Here is an 18,308-nt window from a genome sequence, read left to right on the forward strand (position 1 = left end):
GTGACATTTTTAAGACCATAATGAAGGAGATAATTTTCTTAAAGGTTCTCTGCGGGGCGCCTGGGTGGCTCAGTCGTTAAGCGTCTGCCTTCGGCTCAGGTCATGATCCCGGGGTCCTGGGATCGAGCCCCACATCGGGCTCCCTGCTCAGCGGGAAGCCTGCTTCTCCCTCTCCCACTCCCCCTGCTTGTGTTCCCTTTCTCTCTGTGTCTCTCTCTGTCAAATAAATGGATAAAATCTTTAAAAAAAAAAAAAGATTCTCTGCTCACTGCTCTCTCTCTCTCTCCTTCTCTGTGTTTATACATGTCTCTTTATGACTGTGATCCATCATTTTTACTTTTGACTCATTATTCCTTAAAACAGTGAATTTTCTTTTTACTTTGTTTTGTCTTTATCTGGTATTTTGTTTAAGTTTTTCTTTTTTTTTTTTTTTGGTTTGGCTTTAAAAATGTTTATTTCTGGGATGCCTGGGTGGCTCAGTCAGTTAAGCACCTGACTCAATCTCAGCTCAGGTCTTGATTTCAGAGTCTGGAGTTCAAGCCCCACGTCAGGCTCCACTCTGGGTGTGGAGCCTACTTAAAAAAAAAAAAAGTTTATTTCTAATTTCCTAAGTTTGAAGTTGTAATTTTTCTTAAGGAATTTTCATTATCTTGAAAAAATTCTAGATTTTATTTTTTATATTAAATAATTAATATATATTCTAATAATGGACTTCTTGCTTAAAATTAACAGTTCTTTAAAATTCCTTTTCAAGGCCAGGAGACAAGCTTCTCAAGTTTTCACAGCCGAGAAGATTCCTTGAAGAATGAAGCATTGCAGTGATCATGGAATTTTACTTTATTTTCCAAATTCAGATATTAAGGTCCCTAATACAGCTTACGAATCTGAATTCTTTACTCAACTTATAATTTAACTTCTAAAACATCTAAATCACACCTCTTGTACCTCATTGTTTAGTAACTATTTCAATAAACAATTTTGTTTGCATTATGAGTTCTGTATTTCCTCTCACATCTATGTGTTAGAAACTGGTTTTGTATGATGATCGTATGTAATATTTATTGGGTCCTTGTGTTAGGTATTCTTAGTATTTTCCATGTATTAATTACTGTAATCTTCAATTCTGTGAGACAAATTCTGTTAGTCCTGTAAGGAAGCTGAAGCTCTGCAAGGTTTGTAATTTTCCCAAGAAAATTATTGTAATCCAGGGTGTGAACCCCGGCTGTCTCACTTCCAAGCTCTTACATTTGGGCATTCTGCTTTCTTTTGTTATAAAACACGTATAATGAAATTCCCTCCTCATCACTTAGAAATTACCTTAATATTTAACAGGTATAGCTCTAAAAAGAGGGATTTGCTTTTGTTAAATATTTATACTCTTACACATACAACTGTGAATTAGAACTTTGGGTTTAACATGTCCTGTAGGAAAGAAACTTTCAGATTCATGTTGGCTGTGTCAAGTAAGGTTGCAGGTAGGAATCCTATGTCAGCCAATTTGAGCAGAAGGGAATTCATTGAAAGATTATCAGAAGCTCAGAGAATACACCAGTAACTAGGAAACTGTGCTGGAACAAAGACAATTCTAGAGGCTAGAATGTGATCTGATTCATAGCGGAACTATCAGGTTAGGAGCCGAGGTCGGATGTCTCTGCTCAAAATTCAGATTCTAGAAAGGCCACATCTGATTGGCGTGAGACTTGGCCATGGGACAGAGGCAGTTTCTCAAAAGGAAATCAGAGTAGATAAGGAATGGATATTACACAACAACAACAAAAAGCAACACGAAAAAGGAAGAACGTACTTGAATACGGTTTTATAAATATTAGCTACTCCATCAAATAGTAAAAGCTGCACTCCAAGAATGAATAATATTGCCAATCAGAAAATTCTGGAAACCATCTTTCCTAATACTCTGTCCCTCAGACAGGTAACCAGGTTTCTACTTTACCTTGTTTCAAGCCACCATGACCTTTTATCTAGATAATGTAATAATCTCCTAACTGGTCTCCCTGTCTTGATCCTCTGTCAGTCAGTCTTCCACACGTAAACCAAATGTTTTGAAATACAGATGTGATTTGGTGACTTCCTAGGTGAGTCTTCATTGCTCCTGGATAAAGTCCAGACATTCCACACAACCTGGGCCCTGCTTAACCTCTCCAGGTGCATCTCTCACCACCCTCAAAGTTCTACTCCTTCCAGCCTAAAATCCTTTGCCAAAAAAACAGTTGATCCTGCCTAGGACCCTTCTACCCATAGTTCTCCACCTCTTGGAAGTGCTCTCTGCAAGGCTCATGTCTGGATTAAATGCACCTTCTAAGTGTTTGATAGCAGTGTTTTTCAAAGTGTAGATAGATCAGTCATCTGAGGACTGCCAGTCCTTGACAAGATAATTACAGAAATTAGAATTGCTGTGATACTTTATTTTACAAAAATAATGGCGTTGAGTTACAATTTTTATTTTTAAATTGGTACTTCACAGACTGAGAAACACTGTTCTATGGTACCCTGTGACATTTTTATCACGATACCTCCGCTAAGTTGCAATCTGTTCTAATTTTCTATTTCTCTTTGCATATTCCCCTCCTTGAATGGAAGCTCTAAGATTTCAGGAGCAATGTCTACTTTTTAAGTAGTCTCAGAGTGCCTGGCACAGAGAGGACTTAAAAATACTTTTTTAGTGAATGGAAATAATAATTAGTTTTATTAGAGAAACAGTAGTAGAAAAACTGTAGTCTGAAGTCTTTGGATATCCCGGCTAGCCATCTGTGTGCAGATCATTTTTCCCCAGTCAGATCAAACCAATTTCTATAGGATAAAGGAGGCAGGCTGAGAACATTTTTTAAGAAGTAACAAGTAAAAGTGTTAAAATTTTGAGTGTTCCCAGCCTTTGAGCAGGTGATAGAATTATAAATCCTGTCCTCAACAAAACAAAACAAAAAACAACCCACCCCCCATACAAACATACATACACAATATTTGCATATAGTATCACAGACTGGTTAAAAATACATGCTTTGATTCAGGGATTATCAATAATTTTGGTCCCAGCACCCACTGACAAATATTAAAGTCCCCAAGAAGATTTTGTGGATTACATCTTTCCATGTTTGCCATATTCGAAATTAAACCTAAGACTTTTTTTTTTTTTTTAAAGAATACACATTATTCTATTAGCTGTAGCCATTAGAACAACGATATAAGAACATGTCCTTTAGCCTCTGGAAAATCCATCGAGTGTCTTTCTAGAAGTACATATTAGCTATTGCACATATGAAATTCCAAACGACATTTTCAAGGAATGACATTTTGCACATGAATAGGTGCCAATTTTATGTAATTCTATACTACATATTATATATGTAAAATCGGGTCCACACAGTATATGTGTACCAGTCTCACACAAGACTGGGCTGATACTATTCTTGGTCATAATCTTCCTCATCTTCATCTTCCTCAGTTTCTTCCATTTCTTCAACTGGAAGAGCAGCTGCTTGCTCCTGTGCGGCTTTGAAAGCCCGCTCTTCTTCCACACTAGGATCATCCATTTCTGTAATTTCCGCTCCACTGGGGTACTCTTGGTAAACTGGTGGTAGAGCTGGGGGTGTATAGTTGTCTGGACTATATTTATGACCCCAGCCTATGTAGAAATTTTCAAACTTTCTATAAAGTTTGAAAAGAAAGTAGATGATCATTATATCCTTTTTAGTAAGAGAAGTTGATCCTTCTCTTCTGTAAAAGCTGATCACTCTCAGTGTCATAGTCCCATAATTTTAAAACACTCCATTTGAAGTCCTAGGGATGAACTAGCCCTCAATGATTCTTCTACCACAGGACACTACTGTGATCCAAACTGCTTAAGCTGGTTAAGAGGCTGGCCAAACTCGGTCAAAATGTACCCTACACCTAGACCGCCATCTTTAATCATTTAACTGCTATTTTCAGGAAAAACAAAACAAGTTAAAAAGTTACTAATCCTCTTTAGAGTTAGGAAGAATTAAAAACTTGCCAACCTGGCAAATTGTTGGTATGGCGGAGGATGCTTGTGATTGGTCACAAACCTGTGTGTGGTGTTTCAGGCCTACCCATATGCAGTTGTCAAGCTTTCTCTGGCAGGCCTCATGGGAAAACTGCTGTTTCTGTGCCATACTTGATGCCCAGCCAGTGCACTGCAGTCTCTGAAGGAAAGTTCTAGTCAAGGACTCTGACCCATCCGGCCCGCCATGCTCTTTGCATAGTTGAGTTCCTAGCACAGCTGCCTTCACTCTAGGTCTTATCGGAGGCCTTCAGCAAAGGTCTTCAGGTGCCTCTGCCAAGGCCTCCTTATGGGGTTGTGGAAGGGGGGCACCTTAAAGACACTTCTCTCTACTCTGACTCAGTACTCGGTACTTTTTCACTTCTAGCCCTTCCCCCCACCCTCCACCAGCTTCCTGGGCCCTTGAGGCCATAAAATTGCAGAAGCCTGATATCTGGGGACTCCTCAGTGAGATGACCTCTACATCTACACTGAGGCACCGACCTTCCATCGGTGTGCCATTCCATGAAGGAAAACGGGACAGGAGCAGTCAGAGTTTTCTCTTGCTTGTATTGTCACAGTAAATGATCAAAAGCTTTTCATTTTTGGCTTGTGGCTTTAATGGCATCTCTCACATTTGGCAGCTCAGCTCTCTCTCCAGCTTAGCTGAGCTTCTGACACTGGGTTCTTAAACGAGAAATGGAAGCATAAGACAAGTGGAAGTGTATGTTCTGGGTGAGGCATAAAAGGACACTGAGTATCGGGGTGCCTGGGGGGCTCAGGCGTTGAGCGGCTGCCTTCGGCTCGGGTCATGGTCCCAGGGTCCCGGGATCGAGCCCCGCGTCGGGCTCCCTGCTCGGCGGGAAGCCTGCTTCTCCCTCTCCCCCTGCCACTCCCCCTGCCTGTGTTCCCTCTCTCGCTGTGTCTCTCTCTGTCAAATGGATAGATAAAATCTTAAAAAAAAAAAAAAAAGGACACTGAGTATCCGCTTGATCCTAATTCTCTTGAAAGCGATAGCAAAAATAATACATATTTTAAATTATTTTTTATCAAGATATCCGACAAAAATTATATGAGATTCAAACTAAACAGTGCATAGAACTATCTCCATTAATCCTAGAAAATGAGTAAGTCTATGACTCAAATAATCAGAATAAAAACCATATTAGGACAGAGGTCTGAATTACTCTGGTGTTCTAAATCTGACGCTTTACTACGTAGTATAGATGTCACTTGACTGAATCTTATGGCACACACACTTGACATGCCAAGATGAGTTAAAACAAGAGTAACCCCCTTCCTCCTTCCTGAGCATTCCTGGCACCAGCCTTGGCTCCAGAAACAGACACCACTGAGAAAATCCCTCCAGTGAGAAAATAGCCTCACAGATTGTGGTGGTGTAGGTTCCCCGGGAGTGGTCAACTCAGCAACGGGAAGAAGCTCGTCGTAGGCAGTGACGTTGTACCTGCTATGGAATCTGGGGACTTCATCATCTGCCTCCAGCCTCTTTCTCTCTCTTTATCGCAGCCCCATTTCTTAAGCTGTGAAATGGAGGACCTCTCTCCCCAGAGTTGTGATAAGAACTCCTAGGGAAGATGTAAGTACGAGTGCTGAACATGACATCTGGCTCATGGCCTGGACCTTCCTGGGTATCCCTCCTCCCGACCCCTTACTCTGGGTAGACTGCGCCATACTCTTTCTTCCCTCCCATCCTGGTCTGGGATCTCACCCCAGGTTTTTGTGAGCGGCTGCCCTGCACAACCACCCAGGGCAGCCTCGTCTGTCACTCTGGGGTTACTCTAACTGCCTCACCCAGGTTTGTACTTCACCTGGGGAAGCAGGTAAGGGAGGGGAAAAGGAAAAAAAAGAACAAAACTGGAACATAACGGCATTCTAGCGATAACTATAATTTCCAGCACTTAAATAATCATGATAATGGCTTTGTATACTTACTTGCCGTTGGAAACGGCATACGCTCCAGGCCAAAGGTTGGATCTCAGGACTGCAAGAGCATATTGAGGAATGAGATTTGAGGACAGCTGTGTCGTCCAAGGTGGTATATTCTGGATTTCTGTAAACCAAAGAGAAATTCAAAAGCTTAACTCCTAAATAGACAGGGATCTACTGTGTAACAGAGATCTTTTTACAAATATTAAAACACACATACTTGACATATGAAGAAAAATTATGCATCAGCAGCTTAACATAAAGTCAGAAGGATAATTTATGAACATTGTGGAACAACAAAATTTGATCATTTATATGCATGTATTTGTGCATGTACGTGTCCATCTGTGCAACAGAAAAGTTTTAAAAAGGGAGAGGAGAACAATGTGGTAGAGAGAATATTATTGAATAACCAAATAAAAGATCAAATTATTCTTATGAAAGAGAACAAGAGTTACAAGCAAAACTGCTCCGAAACTGAAGAGGAAGAAACAAGACTAGGGAGGACAAGAGTAGACTTAAAAAACCCACAATACCTCAGACGACTACGTCATGTGTTTATGGCCACAGGTTATGGTCTGCAGAATGCAAGACAAGAACGGTACACAAGACAACTGTCAGCATTTCCCATAAGAGCTGCAACATTTACATTTCTTCCCTGCATCACTCCTTCACCTTCTGTCCGAGAAAGTTGGCGGTGAGGCCAGCTATATTCTCTAGTCCCCACTGTCCCAAAACACATGAAGGGGAAAAGGGATGAAATTTTGGCTCCTGTTCACTTTTTATAGGTTTCCAACTCCCATTTATTAACCATATAATATACACAGTATATTATATATACATGCATAAAAACACTATAGTATATATATGTATACTGTATATAGTATATTATATGTACATACATAAAAATATACTACCGTATATATGTATACTATATATACCACATTATATATACATAGTATCTACATACGAATATAATACACATGGTATATTATGTAGTTTGTGTAAAATTACCCAAATCTTCAGAGATTGGTGTCAAAAGAGGAGGCCCCACTTCCTGTTCCATATAGTCAGGCTCTTCTCCTTTTTCTTCTTCTTTTTCTTCGTCTTCCTCTTCTTCCTCCTCCTCACTTTTTTGTGTGGGGTTGAACCAATTACAGCGACCCTGGGAATGGAGTATTGTAAGATTTAGTAATCTAACGAGGACTTTAAAATATTGGAATATTCATTTGGATTAAAGCAATTATCTGCAGGAGGTCCTACTGTATGGGAATTTGATCAATCACTTACTCATTCAACATCCCAAGTACTAGGTTTTTGATCTAGCTTGTTTCAATCAAAAAATGGTACAATTTATTTCATAAATTTGCCAACTTCTTAAAGTTACAGAGCATTTATATTTTGAAATCAGCAAAACCTTAGTGAAAAAAATAATGCACTTTACTAATTTGTAATAAATAATTTACGTGAAAGTGGTAGGGTACTATTATTAGTGGCAATAACAAATTTTTAAATGTGATATTAAGTTAGGTAAGGAGGTTTGGGGTTATTGCTCATTTAAGTAACTCTTATATCCAGAGATGTATAAGAGTCCCTCTTCCATAGATCAAAGTGTAGTGATTTTCTACCTGCAGATGAGGCAGTATAGCAGGGTGATTAGGAGGATGGACGCCAGATCCATTCTGCCTATTCACATGTGACTCTGTTGCTTATTAGCTATATTCCCTTTTCCACATTTTCTAAATTCTCTGCCTCAATGTCCTCATCTGTAAAATCAGGATAATACTAGTCTTCCATACGGTTGCGAGGATTACGTGAGATAATACATATCAAGTGCTAGTAAGAGCACCTGGCAGAGGAGGTGCCAATCCAGCACTACTTGTTTTCATTTTTGTTATAATATTTTATTTTTCTTGGTATAAAAGCTCCATGTATTACAGAAATAGAATAAAAGAACTGTTCCCAAAATGGGAATGCATCTATCTATATTTAATGTATAAAATATAATTTCACAACACACATTCATCTAAATTCTCACATAACTTGTCAAATTCTCCATAGAAATGTTTCTTTTATTTCTGTCTGGGAATAAAAATGTGCTCAAAGATCCCAGATCTACACTACTTGGCAGTTTCGTAATACTCTTGTGTTTTTATTTGATTTTTCAATGGTTTCTTTGGCTAGGATCTGAAGAACTTTGTTTTGTATATATCTGTGCCTGGTAGAGAGAATTTAATAAAAATTTGCTGATTGGCTGAGCGACTGAGATTTGCAAAACCCCTACCTGAGAGAGGATGTGTTGGACATGATGAACCCAGTTGGATAGGGATTCCACGAGATCAGTCACTTGGATGCCTTCAAAATCGGGGTTTTCTTCAAAGCTTTCTCGCCTGCCTTCTACCTCTTCCTCCTCCTCTACTTCCTGTTCACCAAACTGATAGAATCCCAGAGGGCTGACATGGGTCCCTGCTGAAATTCTGGCAATCTGCGCTCGTAAGTAATTGCTCTCATTTCCTGGGAACGGTGGGTAGGTTACAACGGGAGTCTCTAAACGCCCAGTGAAAAACTTTTTGATCTTTCTTGCAATAACAATTTGTGCAGGCGTAACCGATGGTAACTTCACCCATGGTCCTCCTGGTTCGTTGCAAACAAAATACACATATTTGTTGGCCCCTGTTCTACTTTCTTCTTTTGGTATAGGCTGTGGGGTCTTGTAAAATGTCCTTGGTAATTCCTCTTCGTCATTTTCATCAGCTTCGCTGTCTCCATCGTCCCTCTCTTCCGTTACATCTTCGTCTTCTACGTCGTCTTCATCTTCTCCCTCATGGACTTCTACTTCCGCTACAATGTAATTCATTTCCAGACCCAAGATCTTGCCCCAGAAGCGGCATCTTTGGATTGGGTGGGTGTCAGTAAGCTGCTTGAGGGCAAGAAATATGCGATAAGTCTCATCGGTGCCCAAACCAACTCCAGCTTGTTCAAAATAAAAAGCTGACTCCATTACATTTGGGAGAGAGTTTTCTGCCTGGGGATACAAAAACACTGTGGTTAATGTTAGGAAACTGCTTGCTTCCCTTTTCCTTTCTCAGCATCTTGGTATTAGCTCTACCTGCTCTCTCCACCATGTCTTTGACATTTCTTGCGAGGTTTAGATCAAACTCTGACAATTCCTCTATTCCAATTTTTCTCTCATTACTTATAAATGTAACTTCTACCATTGTGTCTTATACTTAGCAATATAATAGTTGCCTTGTTGTATGTGTGTATCTTAAGGATAATTTAATAGGTACTATGAATAATAAAAATTCAACATCTTTTTATAAAAGATATTTAAATGGTCCCTTTACTATCCTGAAATAATAAAATATAATCTATCTTCCTACATATATTTAGAAAAAGTTTATATATGTTTGTATATATTACCATATTTTTTCTTAGTAATAATTATTTATTATCTACAAATGATAATATTTAGGATAAAAAAATCAATATGGCCCTCTATATAAGATAATATATAGGATAAATAAAAGGAAGATATAATAAAACAAGTACTCAGACATGACTTCCCCTGAAAACATAATTTAGTCAGGTGTTTGCCCCTACTTATAATAAATACTTTTGGATTTAACATAGGAAGAAAATAAAAAATGATTTCATAAAAAAATAGAAGTGAAAAAGTAGTCTCAAGTGGACCCTAAGAAAACATCTTTGAGAAAGTATTTAAGTAAGATAGGGATCACTTGCAAATTTTAGATAAATTTAGACAAATTTTAGACATTGAAGATGGAGAATTGAGAGCACTTTGCTGTTCTTACAAGTTACCTGCTCTTGTTTATATTATAATTTTGGTGTCAAAATAAGCATGATGACTTTTTACAATCCTCATCTCTTTCATTTTGGCATGTGTTGCATCCCTCACTTTCTTTTCCTTTTTCTTTTTTATTTGAGTGTAGTTGACACACGATGTTACATTTGTTTCAGGTGTAGCCATAGTGAAGTTTATACGTATGCTGTGCTCACCACAAGTGTAGCTGCCATCCGTCACCATACGATACTATTACAATATCATTAACTGTATTCCCTATACTGTATCTTTTATTTCTGTGACATTCAATTCAAAACTGGAAGCCTGTGTCTCCCACTCCCCTTCACCCATTTTGCCCATCCCCCTATCCCCCTCCCCTCTGGCAACTATCACTTTCTTCTCTGAATTTATGGGACTAATTCTGCTTTTTGTTTGTTTGTTTATAAATTTGTTGTGGTTTTTTGGATTCCACATATGAGTAAAATCATATGGTATTTGTCTTTCTCTGTCTGACTTATTTCACTTAGCATTATACATTCTAGGTCTATCCATGCTGTCACAGTAGCACAGTGTCATCCTTTTTTATGGCTGTGAAATATTCCCTTGTCCTTATCCATTTGTCTTTCAATGGACATTTAGCTTGCTTCCATATCTTGACCATTTTAAATAATGTTGCAATTAACATAGGCATGCATATATCTTTTCAAATTAGTGTTTTTGTTTTCTTTTGGTAAATACCCAGTAGTAGAATTATTGGATCATACGGCATCTCTATTTTTAATTTTTTGAGGAAACTCCCTACTGTTTTCCACAGTGGATCCCACTCTTCATCCTACTCTGCCCTTGGTAACTATTTCTTCTTAGTCTCTAATTGGCTCCTTTTCCTTAATTGAGCCCCAAATATTCATGTCCTCAAATTTCAGGCATCATTCAGTACTTTATGCTTAGAAGAGTGCTTCCACACACTACAAGTGTTACATGGTTGTTTAAAATCCAGCTCTCTTACTTTGACTTTTCTCCCATGTTCTACACCTACGTTTCTAGTCACCTATGAGAAATTTCAGCTGAATAGTCTACATGTACTTCAAATTAAGATTGCATTCATATTTCTTTCAAAACCTTCTCTTTTTTTGAATCACAGATCTGTACTTCTGAAACAGATAATGCAACATATGTTAAGAAAAAAGAAAAAGAAGAAGATAGCAGGAGGGGAAGAATGAAGGGGGGGAAATCGGAGGGGGAGACGAACCATGAGAGACGATGGACTCTGAAAAACAAACTGAGGGTTCTAGAGGGGAGGGGGGTGCGGGGATGGGTTAGGCTGATGATGGGTATTAAAGAGGGCACATTCTGCGTGGAGCACTGGGTGTTATGCACAAACAATGAATCATGGAACATTACATCAAGAACTAATGATGTAATGTGTGGTGATTAACATAACAATAAAAAAGTTTAAAGTCACAGAAAAAAAAAACCTTCTCTTTTTACCAATCTTTGCCAATAACATCACCATTCACTCAGTTTCCCAAATTAATTTCATCATCCTGTTTCTTCTGACTCTCTGGACTTTCATATTTAACTAGTTAGAGTCCTATTGATTCTACCATCTAAAGAGTTGTTCGCATCATTCCTTCCTCATCAGCTCATTTTTACCATACTAGTCTCCATCCTGACTCCTTGTCCTGTCACAGAAGGCTTCGAATGCTCTCCTTGCCCCTGTTCTAATCTTTCTTCTTTCATTCTCCTCCACGTTATTACCAGAGTTACCTTTCTAAACCAAAAGTCAGACCATTGCTATTTTCCATGAAAAGCTTCTATTGACTTCCCATCATATAGAAGAAAGAAATTTCTTATCAATGCACCAAGAGCAGGCTGGCTTAAAAACCTTGTTTGCTTTGTTTCTATCATTCCCTCAAATCCATGTTCACTTTCCCAAACATTGCATAATGTCTCCTGACTTTGTATTGTTCTTTTTGCTCAGAATTTATTCCTTATCATCTTTATCTCGTGAACTTCTACTTGTCCTTCATGACCCAAATGAAATATCACCTCCAGTACAAAGTCTTGCCCAATTCCCAATAGTGGAGTTATTTATTGCTCCATTCAGTTTCATAGCTTGTCAAAACAATATAACAATTGCTACTCTCCATTAAATTCCCAGTATGTGCCAAACCCTTCATATATAATACTCTCCCTCTCGAGTTGTTGCCATGTGATTATCCCCGAGGCTTGAAAAGGTTAAATCACTTACTCACACTCACACAGCAAGTAAGTGATTGAGCTAGGATTCTAGTCCCAAGCTCCTGTTTTTCCCGCCAAACGATGCTATCTCTATTATTGTGCTAATCAAACAGTTTTATAGGCTTTTTTGCTTCTTTCACTAGACTGTGAGCAACTTAAAGTCAGAAAAGTCTTTTTTATGTGTATTTCATTTCATGTGTATATTTTGTTCATGTGTAGCTGGCATGCAGTAAATAGTCACAGTGTGAATCAATGGGTGAATGAATAAATGAAAGCTGAAAACTAGGAACAGGAATTCTCATGTGGTCAAAGACAGGAATAGAAACACGAACACTCTAAGTCTTAAGTCTGAGACAGAGTTGATCACAAAGCTCATATTTCAACACTTCCAAGACCTATGTGTCTTCCTGTTCCTGCATCTTTCTACTGTCTGAGGTAGAACTTTTGATCTTCATCTGATGGCTCAGCTCTTCCTGGCTCTAAATCGTACTCCTCATTGGGAAGAATTTATGAAATCTGGTTAGGGGGTTCAAGTTCCAGGACCAAAACACCTTATTTGTGTTCTCACTCCTAGTTTTAGGATGCAGATCCCTACCATGTCAGACTGTGCCTAGAGAGAGCCCAAAGCCCCATTCCTATACTGGAGTCTGACTTCTCTTTGATAAACTCCTCCCTGAGAGTGTCTGCCTATCTGCCTGATCCCCACACACTGATTGCCCCCAGACTCGTCATCACTGTGTGTGGCTATTTAACCACATGTTTAGAGTAAGATATTTTCAGAAAAGGTTCAACCAATGTCAACTCCTTGACAACTGTCACCTGTGCCTTCTGAGTACTCTGTACCCCACTGTGTCAGGTTGGTCTCCCCACAAAGCTTGCAGAGCCCTAGAAGATGAAGCTGCTGTCTAGATCCCTACTCTCCTATGTTTTTCTTGACTGAACTCTCCACCTTTTTCTGAAAATATCTTAGACCAAACATCAAATTTGCAAGTATACAGACAGATTTTTAAGTAGCCTAGTGGTAACACAACATGGAAGCTCAGTAGATGTATAGTATAAATCACTCAGTAGTATAAATTACAAGCACGTGGGTATTCAGGAAACAGAATACTTGATGCTATTTTAAAAATATTGAGCAAAAATTTCTGTGGTACAACTTATTTTATTCTTTAATGATAGTTTTTTGTCTCTGACACCAGCTTTCTCTGTAAATATTTTCAACACTTTGTCTATAGTGATTAAAATAAATATTTTATCCCTCTCCTCTTATATTATGTCCCATTGATGTAAAATGCATAATATCAAGACATAATATGAGGAAGTTGCCTTAGAAAATAATGCAAATGACATTAAAGGTACTTCTAATTATTCTAGTAAATTAAAGGGGCAAATAGGCAACTTAAACAAGCCCAACTTTTAACTATCTGACAATTCATTGATTCAATAAATATTTAATAAGAAACAGCTTTAGACCCACATCTATATCAGGTACTTTGGAGAATACAAACGGTGAATCATTTTCTCTGATATCAAGGAGCTCAACCCCACAAACATATAACAAACAACCAAGCCTATGAAATATTAAAACACAATGTAAAAAAATAAGAAACCTTAAACACGGATATGAATGGTGTGAAATTGAGGTTGCAAGTACTATTTAGGAAACTATAAAAGATAGTCTATAAGAATTTCAAGCCACACCCACTCATCTCAAATAAAACCTTAAGATTGAACTATTCAAATTTATAGCCTTGACTTACTATTTCATCTTCCAGTTCTTGGTCGGCTCCTTCCAAATTTCCATTGAGAAAAAGAGCCTTTTGCTTCTCTGCTATTTCATATATTGGAAGCATCTCATTCTCATTTTGGAGTGTATCTAATTTTTTCCTAAAATGTTCCATCTTCACATCTTGGCTGATACTTTCAATGATGTCCACAGCATTTTCAGGACGCTCATCTAAGACCTTGGTCAGCATATCAGAAAGATGATCATATCTACCCAAAAAGAGAAAATTCCAGATAATATCCATGTCAAACAACTTTCGAACAAGCATTGCATAATTCAACCTGAAAATGCCTTTGTGTCAAATTATAAAAGATGTTTATTAGATTTTAATTCATATTTATAGCTTTTTTAATTTGGAAGATTTAATAATTTGTTTTAATAGAATGGCAAAAAAAGAGGATGCAGTTCTTTTTGTAGGCTTTTTATTCAAAAGAGTAAAACCAATATCAGACCTTGTATTTTAGTAAAAGACTGTTTTAATTACAACAAAAAAATATTTTTCATGACTATCAAATAAGATCTGCATATAAGAGAGTTAAAGTCATCTGTTATTGAGCAGTTTTTAAATGCAGGCTCTAAGGTACTTAGAAGATAATAGTGAATATTATAGAAGATATTAATTTATGACCTCAGAGACTTAGCATTTGGCAATAAAATAAAATTTAGATATTTAAGTAATGTCAGTTCCAAAATAATTCAGTAAAGGAAATTTTTCCATTTTGATGTTTTGTGTTCAGTTTTAAATTGTTAGTGAACTCTCAAGTATTTATAATGAGTTTTTCTGGAATTTTAACACAGTTTGTAAATTCATGCTTGTTATTTAACCCAGAGAATTATGACAATAAGTTTATATGACAAATTCAAGTAGAATCCACTACTGAGTATAAATCACATCCTTGAAACTTAGTAAATTGTAGTTTAAAACAGGGTTTTAGAAATAATCTTTTGAATTGTCAATCTCAGGGTTTCTGGAAGATTTCTCACATTAAATATTAATTTAAAAAATTCTTCAGAACTTAAATTACTGTGACCAATTCTCCTAGTTTGCCCCAGACTGAGGGGTTTTTCAGGATGCCGAACATCCAGCGCTCAAATCAGGACAGTTCTGGGTGGCTGAGATAGTGGGTAGTAACCGCCGCCCCCCGCCCCCGCCCCCGCACTGGCCTGGGGCGGGGGGGGGGGGGGGGGGGTGGCTCAAAATCAAGCCAGACAAGCACCAGATGCTCAGATGAGATGCCATGCACTCCCTATCACTGGTAGACAGTTGCTTTTTATAAGCATCTTGGAGAGATGCTTGGACTTCACTATCTTCATGATCTCTTTTAAACCCAAGATTCCATAATTCCTAGGTTTTATTTCTGTGCGCCAAGGGTCTTTAAAGCAGTTAAAAGAATCCCTATCAAAGACCTATTTTGAGTTCTGTGATGCAAAGAGTTATTAAAGCCACTAACTCTCTCCTACTAATGCAGACTTTTCAAATATATATTTTTTAAGTTTTATTTATTTATTTGACAGACAGCGAGAGAGGAAACACAAGCAAGGGGAGTGGGAGAGGGAGAAGCAGGCTTCCCGCTGAGCAGGGAGCCCAATGCGGGGCTCGATCCCAGGACCCTGGGACCATGACCTGAGCCCAAGGCAGACACTTAACGACTGAATCACCCAGGCGCCCCTCGAATATATTTCCATTCACCCACAGAAACACACTCTCACACAAAGATACTCACACCCCCTTTTCTTTGCCAAATCCCCCTCCCTCCTTTTTCCCTTTAAGACTTACAAATTTAAGGGGCACCTGAGTGGCTCAGTTGGTTGAGCGACTGCCTTCGGCTCAGGTCATGATCTCAGGGTCCTGGGATTGAGCCCCGCATCGGGCTCCCTGCTCGGCGGGAAGCCTGCTTCTCCCTCTCCCACTCCCCCTGCTTGTGCTCCCTCTCTCGCTGTCTCTCTCTCTGTCAAATAAATAAAATCTTAAAAAAAAAAAAAAAAAAAAAAAAGACTTACAAATTTAAGCCAGACTTGCTACTGGTCTTCAGTAGGTAAGCCTTAGCACTCTGAATGGCAATCTCAAGCAGGCTGGGGGCCACTTCAGAGACCCCAGACTCAGCATGATCCAGATCATAGTTACTGTTTGAGTCCTCCTCCTGAAAAACGTTAAATGTCAGCTCTTTTTGTTTAGAGTTGTTATCGCTCACATCTTCTGGTCCATACAGGAGACGTTTGGTTTGCTGAGACTGTTGAAAGGTGTTTCCCTCTGATTGGCATGTTTGAGGAGCAGTCGATTCTCCTTTATCAGAGATAGTGGGTAGTTCCAAATGCTGGGAGCGAGGTGTCCCAGCTTTGGGATTCACATTCACAGCGGTTTTGTCTGACTGCCACGGGATCGCAAGCTCCTGTCCGGCCAGAGCCAGGGTTGAAGGAGTGAAAGAGGCCTCCTGAGGAGGGGAAGGTGGAGATGATGCACCTGGTCCCCGGAGGTCATCCAGAGGAGTGCTGGATCTAGACAGTGGGCTCTGAGGAAGGCTGCTTCTGGGTTGGGGTCCAGTTTCCGGCCACTGCTCCGACTCCAGGGGCTCAGATAACGCAGACTCGGGATCTTGGGAAGAAGCTGCTATTTCTTCCCATGGCCGCCCTGCTTCCCCCAGTTCTTGGTTTTCTTTTTCTTGCTTCGGGGATGTCAAGTCTTCCATGGAAGGAGTCAAGAAAAAACAAAGTTCTGGATGAAGGGGGGAGTGCAGATATGGAAAGAGGCAACGCAAAACAGTCGGTTTGCTGAGGTCGGCTAAGCGATTTCTGGGTCCAGGCGGCTCCGCAAGTTGCAGCGTCCTATCTCCATAGCAACCTCAGGCAAGGGTTCCTGGAAGAGAAACCATGCACACCTGTGGCCAGGATTCTAGGGAGGAGACCAAGTAAAATGAAAATCCTAGGTTTGTGATTTGGTGAGGTCTCTGCTCCTCTTCCTACTGCAGCCAATCGGACCTCCAGTTGACCAGTCGTGGTTGGAAACCTTAGAACGGGCCCGCGCCGCGAGAATAAAAACAAAGGAGGAGGAGCCGGGAGAGTCGCTATCCAGCGCCGTAGAACATTCAGGGTCTGATAGTTTTGATTCAAGGTGCGCGGAAAGGGGTGAGTCATGCATTGGTAGAGAGATAATGCAATTACAGAGCGAGTGAGTGAGTGAGTGTGCATGTGCGTGTGTGTGTGTGTGTGTGTGTGTGTGTGGTGCGACAGAGACACAGACAGACCTTGGGAATCCAGGTCTGTAGGTGCGAATGAGATGCCAGTGTGCAGACCAGGAGAGTTCAAGACTCACACTTAGAAGGCAGAGATGTCTCGTCTGCGCCGTCCAAACTCGAGAAACTTTTAGAGGATAAACAAGGAAGTCCTGATTTTTATTCTCCCCCTGCTCATGGAATCTGCCAGATGAGTGGGCAGCATATTACCTTGAAGGCGAGGGCAATGTAGAAGGTTATCCTATATAAATAATACAACTCATGGGTTACCTGTTTTCTAATGACTGAAATTCAAATTAACCCTATAACTATATTGGTATAATATAATCATTTTTTGATCATATAAATGTGAATTCATAATTTTGCAATATTTAAGGTGTGACTATCACCAATTCATATTCAGTCTCCAACGTGAAGAAGTTATAAAGGATGGGACTATATCTGGTCTGGACTATAAACAGTATATTCATTAGACTTTTAATGTTCATTTGTCCTGTATTTCTCTTTTTTAATAAATGAATACTTGGTTTTTGACACTTTACATTGATATAACTTCCAATTAGCAAGATGTTGGTTATTAATTTTAACTTCATGGAAGAACGTAATCCTTAGCTCTCGTCCACTCCCAATTTGTTGGGAGAATTACAGAACCCTTCTATAAAACTGTGGACCTTTTATCCTTCACAGAATACATGTGTCTGTGTACACAAAATGTCGCATATAATTTCTGCTGGTTCAGGCACTCCTTGAAGTCAGGCTCCCCAGATTAGAACCCTTGGAATAGACTCAAAAATGACAGAAAAACTAGAGTGATATATTAGTGGAGAAGAGCAACTGAAAGGAACACCTAAGAAAATGTCCATTATTTTTCCTGCTTTATTTCCAGCCCAAACGTCTATCTAGACTCTGACTCTAGTAATCCTAAAGTTGCTTCTCGTTCTTAGAATAACTATCAAAGCTCCTGGCCTACTTACCTCTCCATTGTCATCTGGAGCCACTCTCCCTTGTGTGACTACCCTGATTTTTCTTTCATTCACTCGAATGTTCTGTATTCCTTCTGATCTCAGAGCAATTGCAGATGCTATTTCCTTTGCTTGAAAAGTTTTCCCTGTTCCTCCACTTAGTTCTTTCCCTTTAGAAAACCTTCCTTGATCCCATGGACAATTTCAGTTTCCCTTATTATGTGCTATCATAGTACCCTGTACTTTTCATTCTTAGCATTGATCACAATCTGCCATGGTAATGAACTACTAGTAAGTTTCACCTCCAGAGGCTTTCCTGGGT

The 18,308-nt window shown here is 39.3% G+C and overlaps 2 protein-coding genes across 3 annotated transcripts in view; one reads left to right on the forward strand and one right to left on the reverse strand.

The window, feature by feature from the left end:
* Positions 1-18,308, forward strand: part of ZUP1 (zinc finger containing ubiquitin peptidase 1) — a 53,071-nt gene that overhangs the window by 32,366 nt on the left and 2,397 nt on the right. The window contains exon 10 of one of the 2 annotated variants that reach the window (XM_027601642.1): positions 755-1,930. In XM_027601642.1, coding sequence (XP_027457443.1) covers positions 755-802 — 48 coding nt within the window. In that variant the 3' untranslated portion in view covers positions 803-1,930. Of the gene's footprint in view, positions 1-754; positions 1,931-18,308 lie in introns of those variants that run through there. The other variant, XM_027601644.1, reaches the window with a different exon arrangement.
* On the reverse strand, positions 1,924-16,736 carry RSPH4A (radial spoke head component 4A). Its single transcript, XM_027601637.2, has 6 exons — positions 15,796-16,736; positions 13,769-14,003; positions 8,247-8,987; positions 6,977-7,127; positions 5,969-6,086; positions 1,924-3,663 (listed from the first exon to the last, which is right to left on the reverse strand). Exons 1-6 carry the CDS (start codon positions 16,479-16,481, stop codon positions 3,420-3,422), a joined length of 2,175 nt encoding a protein of 724 aa, XP_027457438.1. The 5' UTR covers positions 16,482-16,736; the 3' UTR covers positions 1,924-3,419.

Source organism: Zalophus californianus, chromosome 7 (assembly GCF_009762305.2).
Source record: "Zalophus californianus isolate mZalCal1 chromosome 7, mZalCal1.pri.v2, whole genome shotgun sequence".
NCBI classification, from domain to species: Eukaryota; Metazoa; Chordata; class Mammalia; order Carnivora; family Otariidae; genus Zalophus; species Zalophus californianus.